At 42.5% G+C, this 26,248-nt stretch overlaps 1 protein-coding gene across 1 annotated transcript in view; it reads right to left on the bottom strand.

Annotated features, from left to right (window-relative positions):
- Positions 1 to 26,248, bottom strand: part of PTPN3 (protein tyrosine phosphatase non-receptor type 3) — a 330,984-nt gene that overhangs the window by 166,794 nt on the left and 137,942 nt on the right. The window contains exons 3-7 of the mRNA XM_077809200.1: positions 15,099 to 15,206; positions 14,978 to 15,020; positions 13,693 to 13,771; positions 7,426 to 7,470; positions 4,916 to 4,968 (exon numbers count right to left, since the gene is read on the bottom strand). Of these exons, the coding sequence (XP_077665326.1) occupies positions 4,916 to 4,968; positions 7,426 to 7,470; positions 13,693 to 13,771; positions 14,978 to 15,020; positions 15,099 to 15,206 (328 nt within the window). The remainder of the gene's footprint in view (positions 1 to 4,915; positions 4,969 to 7,425; positions 7,471 to 13,692; positions 13,772 to 14,977; positions 15,021 to 15,098; positions 15,207 to 26,248) is intronic.

Genomic DNA, 26,248 nt, shown 5'->3' with positions numbered 1-26,248 from the left:
GGGTGGAGAGAAGAGGAAGGGCAAATAGATTTGTAATCTGGAATGTTGCTGTAGCTGTGTTGGTTCCAGAATATTAGAAGACAGACACAGTGGATGAGGTAATATCTTTTATTGGACCAACTTCTTTTGATGAGAGAGACAAGCTTTCAAGCTACACAGAGCTCTTCTTCAGGTCCAAAGAAGAGCTCTGTGTAGCTCAAAAGCTTGTATCTCTCATCAAGTGAAGTTGATTCAATAAAAATTATTTCACCCACCTTGTCTCTCTAAACAGATTTGTAGACAGTTTCTAGATTTGAGCAAGAAGACCATGAACTTTCAGGAACATCGATGCTCCTCAGGCTCAGTACCTCAGCTGCTGGAAGCCTTCGTGTTTGAGCAGACCTTTGAAAAGAAGGTCCCAGCAGACCAGGAATCCAAAGATGCTCAAGTGACAAAACTATGGAGAATTATGAGTGAGTAGGTGACTATGTTTCTGTTAGTAAACTGAGAATTTCATTATTCTCATTCTTCTATGTGTAATTTATGTCCAGTCAGCCAGCATGTAGATTTGCCCAAATGTAATTGAAAGATGAAGGAAGTGGTCTTGAAAAATCTATGAACTAACTCCTTTGGGACTATTTCAAGAGATTTTCTGTCTGATGTGGATTGTTAAGAATTCTTTGGGATTAAGCCATTGGGGCTGGAAATTTCCTTTAGGAAAAAGTAAATCCTGATGTGGAAGGCTTGAAAAACGTTCGAAGAAACTCCTCTTTTACTATTTCTAAGATACTAAGGGAAAAGATTGTTAAAGACATAGGACTTGGAAGGCCTTGGGGTTTATTTTCTTTTTTAGTCATGTTATACTAACACATTTTATTGAAAGCTTCAGCTAATCACCTCAACTATGGTAGAGCAATCTCCAATCTACTGGGCTGCATAGCCTCAGTCGTAAAGAGCTCTGTTGCTGCTGCTTCAGTGACAGCACTTTCTTGTGCCCCAGGCTATGACCCCCTTTAAAGGAAAGGTGGGCAAACTCCGGTCCGTGGGACCGGCCTACCCGGCCCTTGAGCTACCAGCCAGGGAGGCTAGCCCCTGGCCTCTCCCCGCTGTCCCCCCTCCCCCGCAGCCTCATCTCGCCACGCCGCCAGCACCATGGCCCGCCGCTCCTGCCGGGCAGCATGGCAGCGAGCTTCTGCTGCTCTGAGTGGCATGGTAAGGGGGCAGAGAGTGGGGCAGTTGGATAAGGGGTAGAAGGTCCAGGGAGCAGTCAAGGAACAGGGAGCGGTTGGATGGGGTGGAGGCAGTCAGGTGACGGGAAACAGGGGGGGTTGGATAGGAGTGGGAGTCCCGGGGGGGGGGGGTGTCTGTCAGGGGGTAGGGCAGTCAGGGAACAGTGGGCTGTCGGATAGGGTGGAGGTTCGGGTGGGGGGTAGTCGGGGACAAGGAGCAGGGGGTAGTTGGATAGGCATTGGAGTCCTGGAGGCCTGTCAGGGGGTGGGGGCGTAGATAGGGGTTGGGACAGTCAGGGGACAGGGAACGGGGGGGTGGGGTCCCAGGGGGCAGTTGGATAGGCATTGGAGTCCTGGAGGCCTGTCAGGGGGTGGGGGCGTAGATAGGGGTTGGGACAGTCAGGGGACAGGGAACGGGGGGGTGGGGTCCCAGGGGGCAGTTAGGGGCGGGGGGTCCTGGGAGGGAGCAGTCAGGGGACAAGAAGCAGGGCTTTTTGGGGAGGCACAGTCCTCCCTTAAAGGGACAGGGAGTGTCTTTTTTAAAATGTATTTGCAGAGGAAAGAGATACTAAAGGGGGAACAAGAAAATCTCTGAGCAAAAAAGCCCTGATGATATGGTTTTAAAACTGGGCAACCTCCTTCCTTAACACTGACATTTTACTGCATGATCATAGTCATTCAGATTGTCCAGTGGAGTTGGCAGACAAATGACAAGTTGAGAGTTGCTGGCAGGCCCAAAAAGTGACAGTCTAACTGCTCTGCAGTGGAAGAAAACTGGCAGGAGAGATATTTAAACTACCTCTAACCTGCAGATTTTAGCTATTTGGGTGGTCTGCTGCCATGAAAGACTGGCACAACATGTGCTTGGCTAGACTGCTGAAGATAGACATTGGTAGGTGTAAAAGGAATGTGAGGCCACGCTGACCTGATCCACACAACTGAGAAAGCCTGAAACAGAACAGACGCAGCACATGGAATTTTCAGGCAGTCATAGAAGAGCGGAAACTGGTTCCATATCTTGGGAATTCAAACGACCTGAGTGCATCTACCCTCCCTTTGTTATTTTAATTGTGATTTCAGTTTCAGAGCTAGTGGGAGTCAGAGCTGCCCTCTGGAAGAAACCCTGATCAAAAGCTTGAAGAAGCAGGGTTTGAGATAGCACTCACAGGGACTGAGAATTGAAGCTAAAGCCTCCCCTGGAATAACTGGGGAAAGAAACCACCTAACTCTGGCATCCTAGGGGGTCCAATGCCATGGACTTTTCTTACCCCTCTGATTTACCTGTGTCTCAGAAGCACTCCTGAACTCCCTTCTTCCAGCTGAGAAAAATAGCAAGTGCCAATGTCTTATTGTTTTTTAAAAAACAAACATATCCTGCTGATGGACTTCTGGCCCAAGTAACCTAAGGTTTGAATGTCATTTCTACAGAGTGGGAGAGGAATGAATGGTGAAGGACAATGGAGCCAGCCTCGGAGAAAATTAAAAAAAAAACAAAAAAACAAACAAACACCACATCACCTTCTGCTTGGAAAAAGGAAGCAGAACTCTAGAGAAACCTCCTGCTTCTCCAAGCAAGGGTGGGAGACTGGAGAGCTGGAGATGTAAGCACTACTTTGTGCAACTCCTTCTGCGGACTCATTGAGAAATTAGGAGCAAGAGTGAAAAGAAAGAGGCACCTCTGTTCTTAGAAGATATGGAGGAAGAACTCAGTCACAATGAATCACAATTTAAAGCACTCATTACAACAATTTATTCCTTGGACTGGGGCCTTATTATAAGAACTGACAGCAGAAGCAGCAGCAGCAGTAGATCATCTACATGCGATTTTAAATAAAAGCCAACTGTGTAGGACAATCCATTACATTTAACTTTCTAGAACTTTATGGGCAATAATCTTAGTTTACAACATAAATAGAAAAATAGGGCAGGATGTGGAATTTGAAACGTGTTCTTTAATTGAACTCATGAGTAATAAATTATTTTAAAATATTTGAAGAAAATTACATCTCACTAGTGATTGCTTTTAAGAAAGAAGAAATTCAAGAGGTGCTGAATATAAAAGTGTGCAATATATAATGTTCAACATAAATTCAACAACTTTAAAAGTAACAATAATTAATCTGCATGTCCCTTATATCTAAAGAACAGTCTTTGTAGTTATGATAAATCATACAGTCACATCAACTAACCTGACAACCATACAGACTGTTCTACTCTCCTGTAATTTTTACTACCATCAAACAAAGCTAAGTGTAGCATAACCAAAAGGCAATGTATCAGAACAGTTTTATTTTAGAACTTCACTACTAAAGCCAAACTACTATGAAAAGGCAATACATAGAAACAATTGGTTTTCCAGAAGCATGATCTATTCCAGGCTACCACAACTACAGCACTGAGTGGTTAGAAACATTTACAAAACTGAATAAATTATATTTTACATGTGGAAAAAAAAAGAGACCACTACTTAAATGAAATAATTTCCTATACAAGAAGTCCTGTGAAAAAGAAATGAAAATGTAAAAATAAATATAAAACTTAACACATCATGGAAACTCAGAGACAACGGCCACACCTTTTTAACCAACAATTAAAGCCGCAAGATCAATCTCCTCCGTACACAAGAAATAATGCATGAGGAAATTGCAGCTGAAAAGTCATAGTAGTTTAGCAAGAAATGAGTCAAACTGGGCTAACCAATGGCAGTTCAAGCAAGAAACTTTTCCCCCTTAAAGGCTGCTATCTTGTACTCCAGAATCTCAGTTTTCATTTAGAAGATAGTTAAATTAAAATCCAAAACTGAAATGACAATAGTTTACAATATCTATTCTCAGATAAAAACCATGATCAGTAATCTATATATCATTATAGAATAATGATCTATTCAGTAAAAATAATGGAACCCGATTAGCAAGACAATAGACATGTATTTTATTTGTTAGGGCAATATTTTCCCTTATTATTAGGATGCCCCGTATTTTGCTGAACCCAGAGGCTCACAGAATGAACATGCAGCACAAGCAGCAACAGAAACTCTAGTAGCTTACAAAAGAAAATGAAGGAGGAAAACAACTTTTCTACTGGGAACATCACTATCTACAAATGGCAGGGCTATGTATATAGATACAAGGGAAAAACCCAAATATGCTAGAAAAATCATGTATACTGTAGTCTGCACACTGTACTCGTACCATTAGCCATCCCCTTCCCCCAGCAACATAAACCTTCCTTCCTCTTTAATTGCCCTTCTGTATACACTGCTTTATGAAATACCTCCTCACACCCTTAGTTAATTCATATTAGCTTTCCTGGACATTCCTGTGTAGAAAAACCCTTAGAGTGAAAATATGTTTTAGACCAATTCATACTGTAAGTTTTATATGGAACATAAATGAGGGCACTGATTATTTCTAATTCTTGAATCAATCTAATATTTTCTATAGCACAGATTTAATGAGCATGCTACCTCTATCTAGTGAAACTGCCCTAGGCATCCAAGTATAGAGTACTGGTCATTTATTTTTTCCTTCCAAGTAGCTCCTTAATCCTTCTTTACAATGCATCAACTTCAGTAACAATTTTATCCAAGAGGATAGGTAAAGGAAGTCTTCTGCACTGGAGTTATCAATACAGCTCAGTGGAAGGTAAAGCACAGCTCAATGATGGTCAAATATTTTACCAGACAAGAAAGATCTGTCATTACTTACACTGTACGGCGTAAGATGCAAGGACAACAGCAGAATTAAGAGGGCATAACAACCTGAGAAAAGAGAAAAACAGGTGTTTTTTTATATATATATATATGTGTGTGTGTGTGTGTACACAGAGATATACACACACACTTACACACAGCATAAATAGGTAGAATATTAACCATTTCTCTGCAATCAATGTATTTCGTAATGTTTATATTAATCTTCAGCAAATCTCACTGATTTTTTTTTAAACAAAAGACAATAGTCATAGCATAGTAGGGTGATGAAAGCAAGTTGTACAACAACTCATTAATGGAATGGAAATAACGTGTCTTAAATGGATATTTCATATCCTTGGATGCTTATTCTGGAAAGGGAAAAGGAAGGAAAGATTTTTTTGCTCTGGATATAACTTTAGTAACTGCAGTCTAGTATTTTTAACATGAGACATGAACATTAAAATTAGCCAAGTGCACAAATGCAGCTCTGACCTAGAGTCTATACAGAACTTGCTACCAATTTTTAAAGACAACAGGTAATTAAGATAAAAGGTTTGGACCACATTTTAGACTTTTTCATCGATGCACAAGACTGACAGAAGGACATCAGAGCCTTCTAACTTATGCCTACCGAGCAGGGACTACGTACAAATGAAGTCCATGAAATCTCCTGAGGACAGGGACTGTTCTCTACTAGGACCCTCTAAGAGTTAGAGGAATGTGGCAGGCCATGGAAGGCAGAGCATGCACCACACCCTTAAGGGGTGGTACAAGTCACCATGCTACTCCCTCCACAAAGGAGATCTACTTTTGAAGCACAGACAACTTGTGCCTCCTGATACTGTGGGGGTACAACGTATATAGAGGGACATGTGATTGCCCCTCGGGTCGCCTCTGGAAGAAACTTCCAACCCCACCTCCCTGGGTCAGGGCAGCCAATTCCATGGGTTCCTGAGGGGCTGGGACCACAGGAGCAGGTGCCTCTGAGCCTGGCTGGGGCTGGCCCTGGCCCAGGAAACTCACAGAGTCAGAGATACCACAGGAGGGGATCCCAGGGGCATGGGAAATGCCCCTACCTCCAGCTGAGCAGAGGCAAGGGAACCTGCTTCCAGTGCTTTCCCCAGCGACCTCCTGCCCTGCACCCAGCCCAGGGACCACCCTGCTCTCCCCATCCTACCAGAATACCTGCAGGGAGTGAAGGGGGCTCTGCCTTTCTCCCACTGCGCCTCCCCGACACATTTCCAGCTCGCTCAACCCCTCTCCCTGACAGCCAGGCCTGAGCAGGAGCAGGATGGAGCCCCTTCTCAGGCTGACTGAAGGTGGCCACTCCGGGTCGCTGCCTCTGTGCAACGCAGCAGCTGCCTGAGAGTGAGCCCAGCTGGGGAGGCAGCAGCAGCCCTCCCCCTCCACTCCCTGCCCGGGCCCACCTGCTGGGGACAGGGACCAAGCAAGCTGGAAATGTGTCAGGAGTGGGGAGGCCTACGTTTCCTGTAAGCGGTGCAGCAGGCTGTCAAGGTCCATGCAGGGGAGGAGAGGCGCCTCTCCCCTAGTCCCAGCCTCGGAGCTGCCATGACCAGGGGAAGAGGTGCCTTTTCCCCAGTCCCAGCCTCAGAGCTACCATGGCTGGGGAGAAGCGCCTCTCCCCTGGATCTGGGCTGCTCCCACAAGAGACAGCTGGGGGGGAGTCCTCTCTCCCTGGTGCAGCCCCAGGGTAGCCTGAACCCCAAATCCCTCATCCCCGATCCACCCCAGAGCCCGCACCCCCAGTCTGAGCCCTCACCCCTCTGCACCCCAACTCTCTGCCCCAGCCCTGAGCTCCCTCCCACACTCCGAACCCCTCGGCCCCATCCCCACCACACATCACCTACATATTGGAACACATAAAATTCATTCCACACATGGATGTAAAAAATTAGAGGGAACATTGGGGGTGGCTCTGGCTTGCTCAGTCCATATCCACAGCAGCCATGCCTGGGAGGAGAGCAGAGGGGAAGGGCCACTACCGCCTCCCCAACCGGGTTCTCACAGGCACTCGCTGCGCTGCACAGAGCAGTGATCCAAGCGGCTACCCTCAGCCAGCATAAGAAGTGGCTTCGTCCTGCCCCTTCTGCTCTCTGCCTGGGCTTGGCTACCAGAGATAGGGGCCAAATGTGCGAGGGGGCAGGTGCAGCAGGAGAAGGACAGAGCCCCTCTCCCTCACCCGGCAAGCAGATATCTCGGGGGGGTGGGGGGGGGCACCTCGCCCCCACCACACACCACCTATGTGAAGCACAATGCCCACTGGAGCTCAAATGAGGCAGTTTCCTCTGGCACAGTCACAACATGGGTTGCTCCTTTATAGAACCAACTAGCTCTATAGATGTTAGTAACATTGTCATTTGCCTGTTTTTGTAAAGCAATATTCAATTAAGAACATTTTTATGATAGCAAAAAATCTACTCAAACAGATTTTTTTCTCCTTGACTGTTCCTTTTTATGTCCAGCTATTGAAGAAAGATGACTTCATTAAGAACTTTTCATTACCTTCCTTCCAAAATATCTGTCTTCAGTTGTAAGAAGAATAAATGCCTAGAAAACAGAATTTGGAAGAGTTGATTCATGTTCAAATATCAGATTTAATAATTTCTAAGAAATCTATATATAACCTTAAGCTTTATGCATGTATTTACAAAAAACTATATGTACACAAGCCTGCTTGGATATTCCTGTAAATCTTTAACATTGTGAATGCTCACTGTCATTCACAAGAATTACGGTCTTTTGTAGTTCCTATTAAAAGTCAGTTCCAATCTTTAATTAAGTTAAAGGGTCACTATTAAATGATGAAAGATTTCCTTAGATTCACGTACTAAACGCACTGCCTCCAAAGTGTCCCCACTTCGTCTCAGGAGACGAGAGCCAGCGATCAAAAGTTAACTCAGTCTTCTGCATGAAATTGCAGAATAAACCATTAGAAAATGGGGCTTGCCTAGCTCCCATGAATTCTGATTTGAGATCCAATCATCTGTTGAATCTGTGGATCAAACATCTTCTTTATAACAAATTATTGGTTGAAAGAGTTCATTCGTAAAGTAGTTCCAATGCCCTCATATTTAAGATTGATTCACAGGTAACTAAGATTTTCGATCCTATCATAGTCTCTTTTTATTCGTACATTCTAGTCTCTGACAGCTACTTGTATGGCACCTCAGCTGGTATTCATTAACATTTAAAAGGACAATTTAGTAGTGGCAGCTAGAAAGGGTCTGAACTCTACAGACGTTAGCGTATTCAAAAATGCAATGGTGGCTGAACCAACTTTTTATTTGATTAAGGTGAAACTCAGCGTGTGCTCTTCTTAAAGGAATAGCCATATGATGTTACTACGTTATCAAACACATTAAATGCATACTGCAAAAACATGAAGATTTACAATTCACTTATCAAGTCTGTATGCTCTGCCTGAAAATCATACATGCTTCACCTGTCAGTCAATGGATTCATAGATAAAATGCATGATGCATAATTCTGCATTTAACTATGGAAGCACTGCTTACAATTCCATAGTTAAGGATGAATTAAATTTAGCACTTAAAACTGGGATTCAACCACAGTATTATGATTTATTATTTGTATTATCATAGCACCTGGGAGACCTAGTCATGGACCAGGACCCCATTGTGACAGGCACTGAACAGACGCAGAAGAAAGAGACACTCCCTATCAGAAACAGCTTATATTTAGATTATAAAACGAGAGAGAAAAAATGGATGCAGACAGAGTGACACTGGAGTACAAGGAAACAATACAACAACATTGGTCAGCATGATAGGCAGTGGTCTCTGCACAACAGCAGCCTAGTTGTTAAGTAAATCTTACTCTGTGACTTAAAAAAATAATTTAAAATGGGTTCTTTAATAAATGTAGCACTCTGTGTCACAAAATATTTTTGTCCTTATTGATTTCAGTAACAAAACAGACTCTTCAAAACTTCCCATGTAGTAAAAGCTCACTGAAATCTTGTGCAACTTAGCCTCACTCCCATTAGGAACAATGTGAGATCGTGTTTATTTTGAAGAAGGGCTTTGCTATACAGTGACACCAAAAGTAATTTTTTTTGTATGAATAGGTCTTTAAAAATCAGTTTAATCTAATCTAGGACTACAAACACTTATGCATTTATAGTTGTATGGGTATTGTATGGTATCACTATAGAACTGAGTTAAGGTTGTCTGAGTGCCTTCACTGTTCACTTCCAAATCTCAATATGTTTTGATTCTTTTATATAACCATAACTCTGAATTTCTTGGGTTTATTATGATTGGTTTGGGGATGATTTCAACATCACTTTAATGTTTTTACCATGGAGCATACATATCAGTAATTTAAAAGTTTTAGTGTGGGAATACTGTATAATTGTTTACTTACATAAGGAAAACTACTCCTACTTCTTCTTATTACAAATGGCAGTTATTTTGTGCTTTAATTATTTTCATTCTAGCTCAAACCTGAGAGGCTATGAACACCTATAAGGCCCACTGATTGGAAGTTCCAGGTGTTAAAGGTCACCCAGGATTACATCATTTGTGAAGAACATATCTTATTTATTGCATATTCTAATTACATTAAGAAATTAGGTTTAATGTGATAGTGCTATGTGGCATAAACATTTCCCATATTCTACCGAGAGCTTCAGTGCTAACATAAACCATGCAACGGATATAACATTGAACACTTGGTTTCTACTGTTCTCATAAAATTTAGAGTGCTTATAGGACAAGCTCCATGGTAAGACTGCATGATTAATATTTTAAAGTGTGAAAAAAACTACAAAAAGTTAAGGATCCTATATCAAAAGTAGCTACAATGTTGTACTTCGTAACTGTAACGACACATCAAAATAGATAAGCTATAATAATTACATGCAAAAATAAGTTAAACTAATGTTTATATTACAATATCAGGTTTCAGAGTCACAGCCGTGTTAGTCTGTATCCGCAAAAAGAAAATGAGTACTACAGCTCACGAAAGCTCATGCTCAAATAAATTGGTTAGTCTCTAAGGTGCCACAAGTACTCCTTTTCTTATTACAATATCATGCATTTGAAATGCCTGATTTATGGTTGCCCATGCAACCTTAATTTTATCTCTTTGTATATGCATCCTGTACATTGAATGAGGCAAAGGTCTCAGACTACAAAATAGTATGTGATAATTTAATTCAAGATTGTATTAAAATGCATATGCACAAAACCAGAAAGAAATGTAATGGGTCAAAAAAGGAACTTCTCTGACCAGAGGGCTTCCCCCTCTTGAATTTCAAAGGTCTGCTGCAAACAATAGAGGTGTTAGAGCTTTTCAGAAAATGTTATAAGCATCTTTTATAATGAAAAGTATTAAGCAACTTAACAATGGTGGAGGCGGGGACAAGAGGGAGGTTGCTACTAGCTCCCCCTATAATGAGGAAAAAAACTACTGCATGTGTTCAAACTGGCCAAATCAATGTTGCTGTAGAAGCTCTAAAGTAATAGTCAGGAGATGCAAAAACTTCATTGTGCAACCTTTATTTTTAAAAATTATTATATTTAGTTGAAAGAGAAAGAATGGCTTGAATGCATACTTCCTGGAAGCATTTACTGCTTTAACTACAGGTTTTTAGTGTGCAGTGGCAGAATCCCTGGGGCCAGTTAGTGCAGGGGTTCTCAAGGTTTTTCTTTCTGAGGCTCCCCAATGTGCTATAAAAATTCCAGGGCCTGGCAGGGGAGGCTGGGTCTCTGTGCTTCAGACACAGCAGGACTTAGGACTCCAGCCGCCGGGGGCGGAGAGGGGGCAGGGAGGGGCACTGGGGCTTCTGCCCTGTGGGGCAAGGGGTGAGGCTTGGGGCTCCAGGCTTCTGTCCCGCAGGACAAGGGGGCTCCTGGCTTTAGGTCTGCAGGGCAGGGGGAAGCTCAGTGCTCACGGATACCCTAAAAAAAGCTGTGTACCCCTGGTTGTGAACCACTGAGTTAGTGAACAGCAAGCTGGTGCACTATAAAATCACATCCTGGCTTGCTAAGCTCTAACTTTCCATGTAAACAAGCACCAGGAGCAAGCATATCCTGCAAGCACTCCATTGCGGAAATCTCTATCTTCCATGACAGTGTATTCAGAAATAGGCCCTTTGTAACAAGCATACAGTACTTGTGTTCAGTGAAGTGTGGGGACCTGAGTCAGTGATGCATGCAACAGCAATTAATTAGTTGAACATGTCTCATTTTTGGAGGAGAGTTATTTGTTTCAGGCAAATCTATACCCTATTTTAAATTGTGTGTTTGATTTTTGGATGTGCAGCCCTTTCCCATTCCTTGATTTCTAGTAAAATGCTTTCTTAAGGTAACAGAACACCGCAGTTACAAAAGTCTTGTTGAACTTGTAACACAAGTCATATATGGTCCCTTAGAAGTACAATAAATTACCTTATGAAACAGGCTGTTTTGATAATGAAAGGCCATATGATTTTTTTGTACGCTAAAGGCCAGCATGATTCATGTTTTTCATATCAACACTCCTCACACTGCATATGTTGCACCTTCCTTGTGTGACACACATAGAGCTGATATGTAATCAAGTTATGAATACAGAGATGTCACAATTTTACGAACATGGTATGCGACTGGATCAGTGAGGGGAAGTTATTGTATATTTGATTATTAGAATTTCCTGCATGACTTTATTGACCTAACTTGTACTAGGGGTGACAGCATGTTTATTTTACATCGACAGTGCTCAAAATCAATGGAGTCTGTCTGAAGGTGATATGGGGGCTTCCCACATAAGAACACCCAAGCACACACTTGAAAGAATGCGGTAAGCTGTTAGGTTCAAGGATCCTGTCTCTTAACTATAACCAGCTGCAAACCTTGTTCTGCCAAAGCTAGGAGTTACCAGATCGAAGAGTTATAAACAGTGTTTTAAAAAGTGGCTCAATTCCTATGAAAGCGCAGAGTTGCCAGAGGCTGACCAGTGAGCAGTTAGTAAGCTTTGACAGGGAGAAAAGTTGACAGTAGTTGGAAGATGAAATTCCCAGTTCAGGAATACACTAAAAATAGCAACATGTATATGGTGGCTTGGGTAAGCTGCCCAAATATGTACCTCCGACAGGACTGTATTCAGAAAGCTAGCCTGAGCTGCTGTGGCTATTCTCCTCTTTTTAGCATGTTAGCTCCAACAGAGCTAGAACATGTCTGTCTTCCCAAGCTGGGAATTATACCTCCCAGCTGCTGTATAGACATACCCAGAGAGAGGCTCAGTGGAAAAGTCTATAGGGAGTTAGTCATACTACAGTCAAAGAATCATAGAATATAAGGGTTGGAAGGGACCTCAGGAGGTCAGCTAGTCCAACCCCCTGCTCAAAGCAGGACCAATCCCCAACTAAATCATCCCAGCCAGGGTTTTCTCAAGCCTGGTCTTAAAAACCTCAAAGGAAGGAGATTCCACCACGTCCCTAGATAACGCATTCCAGTGCTTCACCACCCTCCTAGTAAAAAAATTTTTCCTAACATCCAACCTAAACCTCCCCCATTGCAACTTGAGACCATTACTCCTCATTCTGTCATCTGCTACCATTGAGAACAGTCTAGAGCCATCCTCTTTGGAACCCCCTTTCAGGTAGTTGAAAGCAGCTATCAAATCCCCCCTCATTCTTCTCTTCTGCAGACTAAACAATCCCAGTTCCCTCAGCCTCTCCTCGTAAGTCATATGTTCCACTCCCCTAATCATTTTTGTTGCCCTCCGCTGGACGCTTTCCAATTTTTTCACATCCTTCTTGTAGTGTGGGGCCCAAAACTGGAAACAGTACTCCAGATGAGGCCTCACCAATGTCGAATAGAGGGGAACAATCACGTCCCTCGATCTGCTGGCTATGCCCCTTCTTATACAGCCCAAAATGCTGTTAGCCTTCTTGGCAACAAGGGCACACTGTTGACTCATATCCAGCTTCTCGTCCACTGTAACCCCTAGGTCCTTTTCTGCAGAACTGCTGCCTAGCCATTCAGTCCCTAGTTTGTAGCAGTGCATGGGATTCTTCTGTCCTAAGTGCAGGACTCTGCACTTGTCCTTGTTGAACCTCATCACATTTCTTTTGGTCCAATCCTCTAATTTGTCTAGGTCTCTCTGTATCCTCTCTCTACCCTCCAGTGTATCTACCACTCCTCCCAGTTTAGTGTCATCTGCACACTTGCTCAGGGTGCAGTCCACGCCATCCTCCAGATCATTAATGAAGATATTGAACAAAACCAGCCCCAGGACTGATCCTTGGGGCACTCCGCTTGATACCGGCTGCCAACTAGACATGGAGCCATTGATCATTGACCTGCTGAGGTAAGTCACGGGCGATACACAGGGGACTGCAACCCAGGGCCCAATCTCAGCATAGGAGAATCATATGATACCACCTCAAGACAGAAGTGACAGTTTGAGGCCAGAGGTCAACACTCAGGATATACTCCGAAAGACCAGGCAGGGTCAGAGATGCAATTCACCCATTAATTGTGACACCCAGTGTCACATTAAACTATATCCCTGTACCTTCTGAAAGTAAGCTCTATGTGGCAGGAACTATTCAGTCTGTGCCCTATAACCGGTTGTATAGCATCACACACACCTATAACACTATATCAATAGTGAACATTTTACTTAAATAGCAAATCCCCACACCTTTTATATTAAAAATATTTCAGAATAAACAGAGAATAAATTGCAGTCTAACAGAAAATAAAAAAAGAATATTACGAATTCTTAGTTGATGGATGTACATTTTGAAAATAAAGTTACCTGGTTTGTTCTTGCTGCAGTGTGTTGGGATCGGGTATAAAAAATCTTACTCGAAAATGGATGGTGCAGGGAAAACCTCCTACAATGTTTTACAAAAGAAAATCAATATTTCTATTTTTGGTTTATTTCTGTAAAATTTATAGAAAAACAACAACAGAAAATAACCACATAATATGACAAGTCTGGTTTACTTTCTTTTTTTGACATGGGAAGAAATTATGAAATATATCTATTCACTACTCCCGCACTCCCATTATATTGTTAGGTCTTTTGCTACTTTCAGAGCAAGAACACACACATATATCCTTCTCTGAAGAACAATCTTGTTCATGAAGCAGTCATCAGCATGGTCTATTCAGTTACCTTCTTTTATATTTTTAACAGTGCCATTTTTAACACAGCAATTTGTGTTGGAAAAAAGTACATTCCATTCCTTCTAGTATTAAAAGAGGAAAGTCTTAAAGAGGAAAATACACCTGATGCAAGTATCTCATAAGACAAGCAGGAATGTTATAACAGGAATATTTAGAGAATCCTCTACATTTCCTCTTGTGAAAAATAAACAGTAACAAAGCTTTAACAATCATTATGCATAACTAACTTTTAACCTTATTTAAAATCACACACAAGCTACAAAATGAGCTAGAATCAAGAGATCAAAAACAGAATTTGTGTTTCAATTTCACTAGTGATGATGTAGCTTTGGCTACATCTGCACTGAGAAAAAAATTGTTACCAGAAGTTGTTTATAAATGGTTCATGCTAAAAACAATTATGCCCTGTACTTTTTTTTTTTTTTTTTTTTTTTTAAAAGACTGAGTTGAAACACTATAGACTAATTTTGTTCCACTCTGGCCAGACTAAGAGCTTTACCTGAAATGGTTTAAAAACCATATTTGAAACCATTACCCTCTTTCCCCATCAACTACTTAAAAGGCTTTTTGTCTAAAATCCCTCCCCTCTATTGCTGACATCAGTGGGAACAGTAATGTACAGTGGTCACCAGACAGCTACTATTTTCACTACTGTGTTGTCTAACTTTGCTCAGACCAGGGTTAGAGGACAGAGCGATAGCAATGTTGGTGACCTACAGTACCTAATCTACACTGGAGCAGCTACCTCTACTGAAGCTTAACCAGTAGTAAGAACTGTGGGAAGTTTTGCCAAAAAGTCTACTGTTTATGCCCAAAAGTGAAGTTGAGAATTATGTGTTTTCTAATCAACGAAGTAGGTAGAAGAGGAATTCAGGCCAGAAAAAGTTAGATTTTTATGTAAAGTATCTTACCTTTAAGCTGTTTTCTAACAGGTTTGCTTGATTCGAGCCATCGCTGTGAAATGAAAAATTAGATGAATTTCTTAAAAAGAACTTTTAAGATATATTTCTTAAAATTTAACACTACACTTACAGGGGAATCTACTGACTCTTCACTTTGTTGTAAACCAAAATATTCCTTCTCTGTCACACCCAAGTGGTTGTAGGCCATATCCAACAAAACCTGACCAGTATCTTGTTTCTGAAAACAAAGAACAGTCCATAAATGAAATGCACACTTTTGTTTTCAATTAAAAACCTAAATGGAAAAATGGGTTATAAAATTTAGTCTATAAATAAAATGGTTAAAAGTTTCTCAGAACAGAGATCATAAGACATGAAGTACATTAAAGTGAATAATTTCTCACCAAGATAAATTCCCCTAATGTTTTCAAAGAACATTTCTCCCTGAAAAATATGAATTGATAGGAGTTAAAGTTTCAAGGTTGGTAGGCCTAAAATTATAACCAGCAGTTATGAGATGTGCTGGCTGATCAAGCATAAGAATAGAAGAAAGGCCAGCCTGGGTCAGACCAATGGTCCATTTAGTCCAGTATCCTGTTTTCCAACAGTGGCCAGGTGGCTTTGGAGGTAATGACAGAACAGGTAATCATTGAATGATTCACCCCCTGTTGTCCAAGCACAGCTTATTCAGAGGCTAGGGACACCCAGAGCATGGGGTTGCATCCCTGACCATCTTGGCTAATAGCCATTGATGGACCTATCCTCTATAAACTTATCTAATTCCTTTTTTAACTACGTTATAGTTTTGGCCTTCACAACATCCCCTGGAAACAAGTTCCACAGGTTCACTGTGTGTTGTGTGAAGAAATACTTCCTTATGTTTTAAACTGGCTGCCTATTAATTTCATTGGGTGACCCCCTGGTTCTTGTGTTCTGTGAAGGAGTAAATAACACTTCCTTATTCACTTTGCTTCATGCATCCAGGCTGATCCTCACACATTCCTGCAGTATAGACCGAATGTTACCCATTCACCAGGGCTGCAGAAATTGTCTGAAATGAAGGCTCACTGCCCCCAAAGACAATTGTGGCCCCCTGCTGAGAAGGCAGCTAAAGCAGCCTGTCTTGCTACTTCCCCTACTGGATTCGAGTTGGGAAAGCAGAAGTCAAGACAGATAACAGGGAGCCCTGATACTGGTCCAAAGCTCTCTGCCCTACAGGTCCCAGCTTCCACTGTACACAGCTGCCCCCAGATACCCCCAAACTCCCACAAGGCCTCCCACACCTACCACCATCTTCTCTTACATAACCCCACAAATTCAACTGTCTCCATTTCCCTCCTCCCAGACACACCTTATATAGCACCCATCTATCCCACAGACACACTTCAGCACCCTCTCAACCTCGTACACCTACCAAATTTTGTGCAAATCCCTATCCTATACTGCCACTGCTTGGAGAAGGATGTATTAACCTTAAGCTGAAGTTCATGGCCATATACAAATCTGCAAATATAAAGAGGCAAGTTGCATATGTGCAAACTTGCATAAAATTTCACGGGGAGCTGCAAAAAACTTGGTAGCTCTGTTTGTGTTGGTTTGTTGGATAAAACATAAGTCATTCCAGCCTGCCCCATTTCTGTGAGCAGTACCTGTTCACAGGAATGCAGTCTACTCTGTGTGCCAACTATAGCTTGTGTTTTTTAATCTTACCATTTGCAGGATAATTGCTTGTTTCAATACCCACAACTATTGACAAGAATACTGCGTTAAGCAGACTTACATATTAAACTACACACACAAAAATACACTAAAATAACTATAGATTATTAAGATCTAGATCTTAAGATTGCCAAAGTCGCACTCAACAGTTCAGAAGCGTCAGAATTTAGGTTATCTATACAACCTTAATTCTGCCCCCCACGCGAACGCATTGTGATACAGTCTTTAATAAAATGATCACATACTATTTGTTCTCCAGGACCCCTACCTCATTCAGTCCACAGGATGGATGGTGCCAGTAGCATAACAAGGCCACAGAGTGCCCTGGTGCAAGAACAGGTGAGGGGCCCCTTCTCCCAGCCTCCTCATTCTTCAGGGTGGGTACCTGGGTCCCCAAACACCCCCTGCATCCCTCCCCCAGCCGCCTCCTCACCCTCTACCCCCTGGGGCAGGGGTCCTGCTCCCTGCAACCCTTCCCCTGCTGCCACTCAGATCAACCACAATGGGAGTTGGATACCTGCCACTCAAGTCCTCACACTCCGCACCCCAGCCTGAATTCCCCACACTGCTCCCCATATTCCTCACCCCCCAGCGCACATCCCACTGTCCACACACACCCAGCCCCCATACTCTGCTTAGCCTCCAGCAACTCACCCCAACTCTCAGTTCGCCCCCTGCACCTTTCTGGGTGAGCTCCTCACTGCTGATGCAGTGGTCGCACAGTGAATCTAAAGTGGCAGCAGGAGGCTTTCCAGGCAGCAAGGCCATGGGGGCTGGAGCGGTAGGTGTGGGCTGAAGCCCTGGCAGTGCCATCAGGAGCAGCCCCGAGCCGCTCAGTCACAATCTTATTTGCACTCGGGGGCCAGGGGCAAGAAGTAGCTACAGAGGGGTCGGGGGAGTGCTTCCCCAGCAGCCCATCTGGGGATCGCTTCCTGCTCCTCGGAGCCCTTGAGGAAGGGGCAGGAGCCCCCTCCAGCAGCTTGGCTAGGTGGGCCACTAGTCTGCCTATAGGTGGAGTGGTCTCTGCTGGTTGGGCCCCATCACCTCATGGGCCCAGGAGCAAATGCACCACAGAATGGTGCTCAGTTAATAAGAAGCTACTCAATATTTTGTCTGATTCTCATTATTCAGTGTATGGTCCAGGCCTTTTCTTCTGCATACTAGTCAAACCCTGCTCTGAAGACAATTATGGATTTCCCCATATACTTATCTATGGCACTCATCACCACAGTATCTGGATGCTTCACAAACATTAACTGTTTTTCGGTGAAGTGAGGGGATGGAATTAGTCCCATTTTACAATGGCCAACTGAGGCACAGAGGTGAAAAGTATCCACTAATTTTGGTGCTCAATTTGAGATGCCTAGGACCTGATATTTCAGAGTACTTATTATTAGATGTCTCTTTAACATGCTCAAGCACAGCTCCCACGGACTTCTGCAGCTGTGACTGTGATGCTTCCCAATGGTACCCAGAGTTATGAGGCACCTCACTACCACCTGCCCTTAGCATGAGGAAACCTCGTCTGTACCTGACGGGGTCAGCTCCTGACTCCACCAGCCAAAGGCAACACAAGCCCTCCCTTCTCAGACTATGCCAACTATACCGACTATACCGTCCCTTTGCTGGCTAGCAGATTCACTCCAACCCCCGAGTCCCCCTTGGATGCCCAGCCAATTATCCATCAGAAACTCACAGGACTACTTTCAGAGTAGCAGCCGTGTTAGTCTGTATTCGCAAAAAGAAAAGGAGTACTTGTGGCACCTTAGAGACTAACAAATTTATTTGAGCATAAGCTTTCGTGAGCTACAGTCTCTAAGGTGCCACAAGTACTCCTTTTCTTTTTTCACAGGACAACCAGATCCTTGCTCCCAAGAAACAGTACACCACAGCTTAACAGTTATGCTCCACTCCAGATCACTGCTCCACTTAACACATAGCACTTAGATTTGTTTATAGAGAAAGCAAGTACAGTATAAGTTTATTTAACAAAGAACAAGATTCAAATGATTGTTTCAAGTAGTTCTGTTTGCTAAGAGTTACATATAAAATAAAATCATAACATGTACTCTTAATTCAACTACAAGATGCTCTCTTGTCTAATAAGGTCCTGCTTACTCCAAGTCCTTCTCAGTGTTTTTCAACCAGAAAGGCTGAGACCCTTCTTTCAGGAGACCAAGCCCACCGGCAGCTTGTCTGTCCAGATGAAGGATGCAAAGGCATCTTTCTGCAACCTAGCTATATCAAGATCTGTCCTTCGTTCTTCACCTGTAAACAGGGTTCCCCTCTCTGCCCCACCCATACTGTTTACCTCTTCCTGTTAATTTCTTCTTCTGAAGTCTCTGCAATCTCCTCCTTAAGATTTGACCAGTATGCAGATAGACTTCCATTGTAAGACACACAATGCACAATGGTTAGCCAAGAGATAAGAGTCTCCCACATCTGATCTGGTGGAACCCATTTTAAGGCATGTCATCTCTGGGTGACCTGGCTTTAACTTCAAAGCTTTAAGAATATAATCTCCAATATATATACACATATTTTCTTACATATAATCTGCACATACATTTCACAAAGATTGTGATGACCAGTGTGATACAGGCTTTCAGAAGAGACCTTAACACTACACTTTTTAGTGAGCAAGTATGTAAATACCAGATCAAAAGAATGCCAGGTGGCATCAAGAGGACCTTGGGTCACAGTGAGTGATCAGAACTTCTGAAAAATTGGGGCAGAGAGTCTCAAGGTATCTTTCGGAGGATCCTTCTCATTTACCTTTCTATGTCTATGTCCTTGGTCCCCTTTTCTTCTCCCTTTATACTTTATCTCTCAGTAATTTCAAACCCAAACAAAAATTCAGCCACTATCTCTATGCTGATGACTCACAGATCTACCTCTCTACACTAGATATCTCAACCTGTCTCTGATATCTCCTCATACATGTATAGCTGTCAGCAGTGTTCCCTCTAATTTTTAACGTCCATGTGCGGAATGAATTTTGTGTGCACCAATATGAATGCTTTTTCCCATGCTACCCCTCCTACTTGGGACGAGCTCCCCATAATCACCCCCAAAGCTACCTCATTATCCACCTTTAAATCCCTCCCAAATGTCTTGTTTTCAGTGATGCCTATAAAAAAAAACTTTACAGTTGGGCCACAGATGTGCTGAGACCGCTGCCTATCATGACCAATATTGTCTCATTGTTTCCTTGTACTCCCCTGCTTGTTAACAACCATCTGTTGTCTCTGGTGTTATACTAGATTGTAAGCTCTTTGTGACAAAGACCTTTCTAATGTAGACTCAGCTATGCCAGCTAAATGTGCTTTTACCAGTGCAGCTTATATAGGCTTGGTGAGTGAAATAAGCTGTACTGGCAAAACCATTTTTATGCCAGCACAACTGTTTCTACACTACAGCTTTGACCAGCATAAAGTCTCCCCCTAATTCCCCCACCCCTCCCAAAAATAAATCATACTCTAACACTGCTATGCTGGCCAAGTTTTAGTGTAGACCGGTCTTCGCCACATCATACTTTGAGATCCTCTGATGAAGTGGGCCATTGAGTGCCAAGTACTTTATAAAGGTATGTATTTTTATCCTCATTTAAGATGGGAGGACACAGAAGCAACAAGATGACTGTGAGTGGAGTTTGAAGTAGAAATCAGTTCTCCTGACCTCCAATGCCCTAGTGTAATGATTAGGCCATAACGTATCCAAGAGGGAGAGAATAAAGTTATGGACACGCCACATGAAGCAACATATTTGTGACTGCAGAAACCTTTCCTAAAACTCACATTTAAAAAGGGTATCCTAAATATAGGAGAAATCAATACTAGGAGATTTAAACATTTTTCTACAGGGATGAAGCTCTTTCAAAACGCCTACGTATTCTGGCATTAAAATACAGGCCACCTCATCCTCTCCACACACACAAACACACGCACATACTTCAGATTACTATCAAGTATTTAATACCTGGCACTGGACATTCTTTTCAGTTTAACCACCTCATAACAAGTGTTCACAATAGTCACCTCCATTAAAAAGATTCCTCCTGAATTTAACCTCATTTGAAACAAACTTGACAGATTTACTAAACATAGGACTGCCACAGTTAAAACATTTCCACCATGCACCTACATTCCCCCTTGGACACTTACTAGAATTACTTTCCAGATTTATGTGGAATAATTGTAGAGCTGACAAACTCAAAATCCTCTAGCTTCTCAGAGGGCACAATGCTATTGTCTTCTACCTCGATTACAAGTTCTCTAAATATATTCTTTAATATTTATATTCACTAGGGCCTAGAGGCTAAGTAGGCTGGGGCCACATTGTGCTAGGTGCCGTATAGACATATAGAAAATTATAGTCCCTACCCCAAAGAACTTAAGATATGGAATTTATTATATATACACACGTACATCCCTCACCAACAAATTAAGTGCAGTCTCTTCTGGGTGATAGTTTAACATCATAGTGCAACACTCTGATGATAATGATGATGGGTGATCACTCGTTTCCGAGTATGATCACTTCCATGGGAGTTATGGGTCCTCAGGTGACTAATAAAGGCCAATCCTTGAACCACAGGTTCTATTGCAATGAGGGCAGATGTTTTCAGGCTCAGCTGGAGGCTGTTGACCATGAATGGAAGCCAGTCTCTCCTTCCTTCTTCGCCTCTTGACCTCTTCAGCTTGTCAGGGAGCAAGTTCAAAATGCAGGGGACCATCACATAGGACTTCACTCCATTTTAAGCAATCCTGGGCAAGTGTCTCCCAAGTGTCAATGTCAATATTACACTTTTTTAGGTTGTCCTTCAGTAAGCCCTTATAACGCTTCCATTGTCCACCCACATTACGGTACCCTTCTTTCAGCTGAGAGAACAGGACTTGTTTTGGGAGGCAATGGTCTGGCATCCAAACAACGTGACCAATCCAGCAAAACTGCTGACAGATGATCATTGCCTCGATACTGGTGATCTTTGCTTCTTCCAGGACACTAATATTGGTGCACTTATCTTCCCATTTGATCTTCAGAATCTTACGAAGGCAGGGTTGATGGTGCCTCTCAAGAACTTTCAAGTGGTGTCTATAGGTTATCCAGGTTTCGGACCCACACAACAGTGTTGGGAGAGTAACAGCTTGATAAACAAGAAACTTGATGTCAGTTCGAATGTCGTGATCTTCAAAAACCCTGTGCCATAAACAAGAAAAAGCTACATAGGCACAGCTAGGGCAATGTTGAATTTCTGCATCAACATCTGCCTTGGATGAAAGATGACTTCCAAGGTAGAGGAAATGATCTACATTCTCCAGTGCCACTCCATTGATTTTGATAGATGCGGCACATAATGCCTCACTCTACAACACTCTATAATGGTTTTCAAAGCTCAGGTCGCGACCCAGTACTGGGTCACAGAATGCAAGGCACTGGGTCACCTTGCTCAGCACCCAGGGACCCTGGCGGCCAGCCAGCAAAAACTAGAAGTCCCTACCTGTTCTGACACCATGCTGCGCCCCAGAAGGGGCCAGCAGAAGGTCCAGCTCCTAGGCGGGGGGGCCACAAGCCTCCACGTGTTGCCCCCGCCCTGAGGACTGGCTCCACAATCCCATTGGCCAGGAACCGGCTAATGGGAACTGGCTAATGGAAACCAGCTAATGGGAACTGGCGGGGGCAGTGCCTGTGAGCGAGAGCCACGCAGAACTGCTTGTGCTCCTCCACCTAGGAGACGGACCTGCTGCAGGCCACTTCCAAGGTGAGGTGCGGTCCACGGTGCCAGGATAGGCGGGAAGCCTGTCTCTGCACCCCGGCTGCGCTGCTGACCAGGAGCCGCCAGAGCTAAGCCCGAGCCCCAACCCCGTGCCCCAATCTCCTGCCCCAACCTCCCACTCAAACCCAGATCACCTTCCTGCACCCCTAGCCCCTCCCCAAAGCCTGCATCCCCAGCCCAGACCCCCTCCTACACCCCAATCCCCTGCATCAGCCCTGAGCCCCTTCCAACACCCCAAACTCCTCATCCCCAGCTCCACTGGGTCATGGGCATCAACAATTTTCTTCAACTAGATCGCCAGAAAAGAAGTTGGAAAACCACTGCTCTACACCTTCCTCTTCCTCTCCCCCATGACAACGCTCACCTCATTTTCTACCAAAGTCACAGTTCTACAATGGCATTTTCAAAACTTTTGAAAATTGAGCCTCACTTCAGAAAAACACCACCCATTGCCCCTTCCCCTGCAATGTGTTGTTCAAGGCCCACACACCTTAATTTATACCTCTTTCACAGGCCCTTGCCCTCAACTAGTCCAATTCCTGGCTATGTTTGAGACTCTGTGTAACCTTGAACAAGTCACTACACATGTGCCTCAGTTCCCCATCAGTGTTTGCATCATGAAATGTGCCTGCCTTTCTAATAGACGCACCCGACTCCTACAAGGTGCACAGAGACCTCTCCGGAGGTACATCTGCAATCAAGCATCACTATATGACCAGCCATTCTGTGTTCCTTCACCCAGATAAGGCCGCACAGCAATTCTCTCCACAACAGTCCGCTGTTCATATGGTAATGAATGCCACTAGAGAGAAGCCTGTAAAATGTTGGTACCTGAATGGGAAACTGGGCTATTGTGTTGCTTGGAATGGCATGAAAAATCCTTGTCATAATCAAAATGAAGGGGTGTGAAGACTAAGTGGAGGATGGAAACAAAAGAAGAGAAGGCTAGGGGACAATACAAAAATATATACAGAAGATAAAATTGAGGAAAAACAAACAAAAGAAAGGATAGACCACAAAGGTGCGGCTACTACAATAAGACTCAGCATAATAAGTGCCATAATCTTACTCAGTACTTTCCTTTTACGTATTGTAGAAAGCTCCAACACTGAAGATCTTACAATCCTATTTAACAGATTAAAATGTGTACTCCCTGGGACGACAACACAAGATGACAAAACTGGGTGCGGGGGGAGGGATTGATTAGAGAATTGATTCTCAAAATATACCCAGCAATTGAACAACAAGATTTTTCAGATGTTTCTGAAATAAAAAAAAATCAAGTACACAAAGGAAATCAATTTCATTCTGGTTCACACATCTTCTAAGCCTTGTTTTATAGATCTTGGTCTACTCAAGAAAAGTAAGTTAAAAATGTGTACTAAAGCGCTTGGCTGAGTAGCACTAACTCTCAGAGACTATTTATGGTCTTTAGGTTTACATGTAAATGTATGTCAAAAAAGATTCCAAGATGCTCTATAGTCAACTCTGATTTGACAGACATCTCTGTGGATATGAGGGCAATAGAGAAACAGCCCTTGCCACTTGGCTTTCAGGAGAAGTTATTCTTAAGTTATTAATGCTTGATAAGTTTGACTTTCACAAAAAATGCCTTGTTAAAAAATTGACCAGTTTAAAAGAAAAATCTCAGTTCCAAAAAACAGATTCAGAAAAGGGCATCTTAGATTAGAAACAGTAGCATAAAAGAGAGAAAGTAATATAGAAAAGACTTTACACTGAAGAGCAAGTTTTTATGCTTTTTTCTTCTACACCTGTAGAAGTCCAGAGGTACAAACCTCCAACATAGTTAGGTTTGGCAGAATTCAATTTTTATTTTTATTTAATTTTTTTTTACAAATTCATCAGATAATATCAATGTTTAGTTTTATACATTTTTTCTATTTTTATTCATTTAAATAATCAGTCGCACAAATATTATGGGTTTTGAGAAGTTTTCCATTTTTATTATATTTTCTCAAAGTTAAAGTTTTATAACCATTAAAATACAAATTGTCATCGTCATATATCAAAATATACAAAGTAAATAGCCATAAGTCAAACTCTAATAAGTTCTCAAGTAGAAATTTTCCTTCTTTGCCTATCTGTAAACTTTAATTATCAATAGAAGCATCTTTTCAACAATATGTGCGTGTATGGTGAAACTGACATTTACCAATAAAAATCTGATCCTTCTGAGCCTAAACATAGTAATTCCTGACAAGCATATGAACCAGTGAGTTAAAATCATAGTGCCACAACTTACTTTCTAGTACCACCTGTTTGCTCCCATTTACTAAAGAAACATTTAAAAGGAAAACTCTAGTTATTTTTATACCAAAAGTTGCAGAGGGAACGTGTATTACTGCTTTATAAACATTTATAAAAGAGCTCAGCAACATGAGTACATTTTACGTAACTTAGAATAAAAGTGGCATTTCCCCCCAATACGGGAAGCACATGCACAGTGATCCCATCCCATCATATTGCTTTGAACTTGAAGATCAGGGAAAGAACCACCCAGCCTCCTAAGAGTGAAAACTTGTGGTTTGCGAAAAAACTGGGAATACTTTTAAAACAAAATATCCTATACCACACTTGGTTTCAGATGTACTTTTGATGGGAGAGAATTTTCCTGCCACTGGTTTGAATTCACTTCCATCCTTTGGACAGAAAGTGTTCCAGTTGGATGCAGGTGTCATGATGGAGCAGAGAGAAGAGATCATTTCAGCATGTATAGGTAACACTGACTATATATAAAGGGAAATGACAGCCACGGTCAGTTGGGGCCACAGATGTGGGTGTCCTTGCCAGCCTGAGCTACTAAAAAGGTGGATAACCACAATCTATACCGATTAAAACTTCTGAGATGCATTCAAGGTAAGTCTCAGGTACAACAAGCTGTACTAGGCAAAGCATTCAAGTAACAAAGGCATAGGTGACTTCGAGGAAGTCTACATCTGAAAGGCTGAATTTGTAGTCACTCTTAGTGATTGGGAATTCTAGCGTAACATGTCTAGTAAGAATGCCAACAATCCTGAATGTGACAGTCCAGCAGACACCTTAAGATAAGAGGGAAGTTATTTACCGTCAGTTACTCAAGCTACTTGCCCTGCTGAACACTATCTTCCTCTTATTCTGACTGGTTCTGGGACTCTTGGGTTTCAGCTATCTAGGTACCTACCGATCCAGTCACTAGGAAAGCAAGGACAACTATTCAATTTTATCTGATGGAAAGGAGATAGATCACAGACTCCCTGCTGGTTTCACAAAATTCAAAAGTTCACCAGGTGAATAAAGAAGGATGCCCAAATTCAACTTTCTGGGACTTCATAACTGCAAAGGGGGAAAAACACAGTCTCCCAAAATGACATTTGAACATGTTAGGTATTTCAGTTCCACTTTAAAATGATTCCATCCTCCTCTGCTACTAGTAGATCTCTGCAGGTATTTCAGAAATACACCCCTGATAAATGCATTAAAATTCTAAATTAATGTTAGCTGTGAAATATCTCTGGGTCTCAACTTTTTTGCAGTTTTAAAGTATACTAGGACAAGAAGAAAATCGTAACAGCATAAGAATGGCTACATTGGGTCAGATCAATGGTCCATCTACCCCAGTATCCTGTCTTCCAATAGTGGCCAATGCCAGATGTTTCAGAGGGAATGAACAGAACAGAGCAATTATCAAGTGAACCAACCCCCTGTCATCTAGTCCCAGCATCTGGCAGTCAGAGGCTCAAATCATTCCTATTGATTTCATTTGGAGAAATGGTGTGTGTGTGCAT

Source organism: Eretmochelys imbricata, chromosome 2 (assembly GCF_965152235.1).
Source record: "Eretmochelys imbricata isolate rEreImb1 chromosome 2, rEreImb1.hap1, whole genome shotgun sequence".
Taxonomy (NCBI): domain Eukaryota; kingdom Metazoa; phylum Chordata; order Testudines; family Cheloniidae; genus Eretmochelys; species Eretmochelys imbricata.
This window is presented reverse-complemented; position numbering and strand designations above follow the sequence as displayed.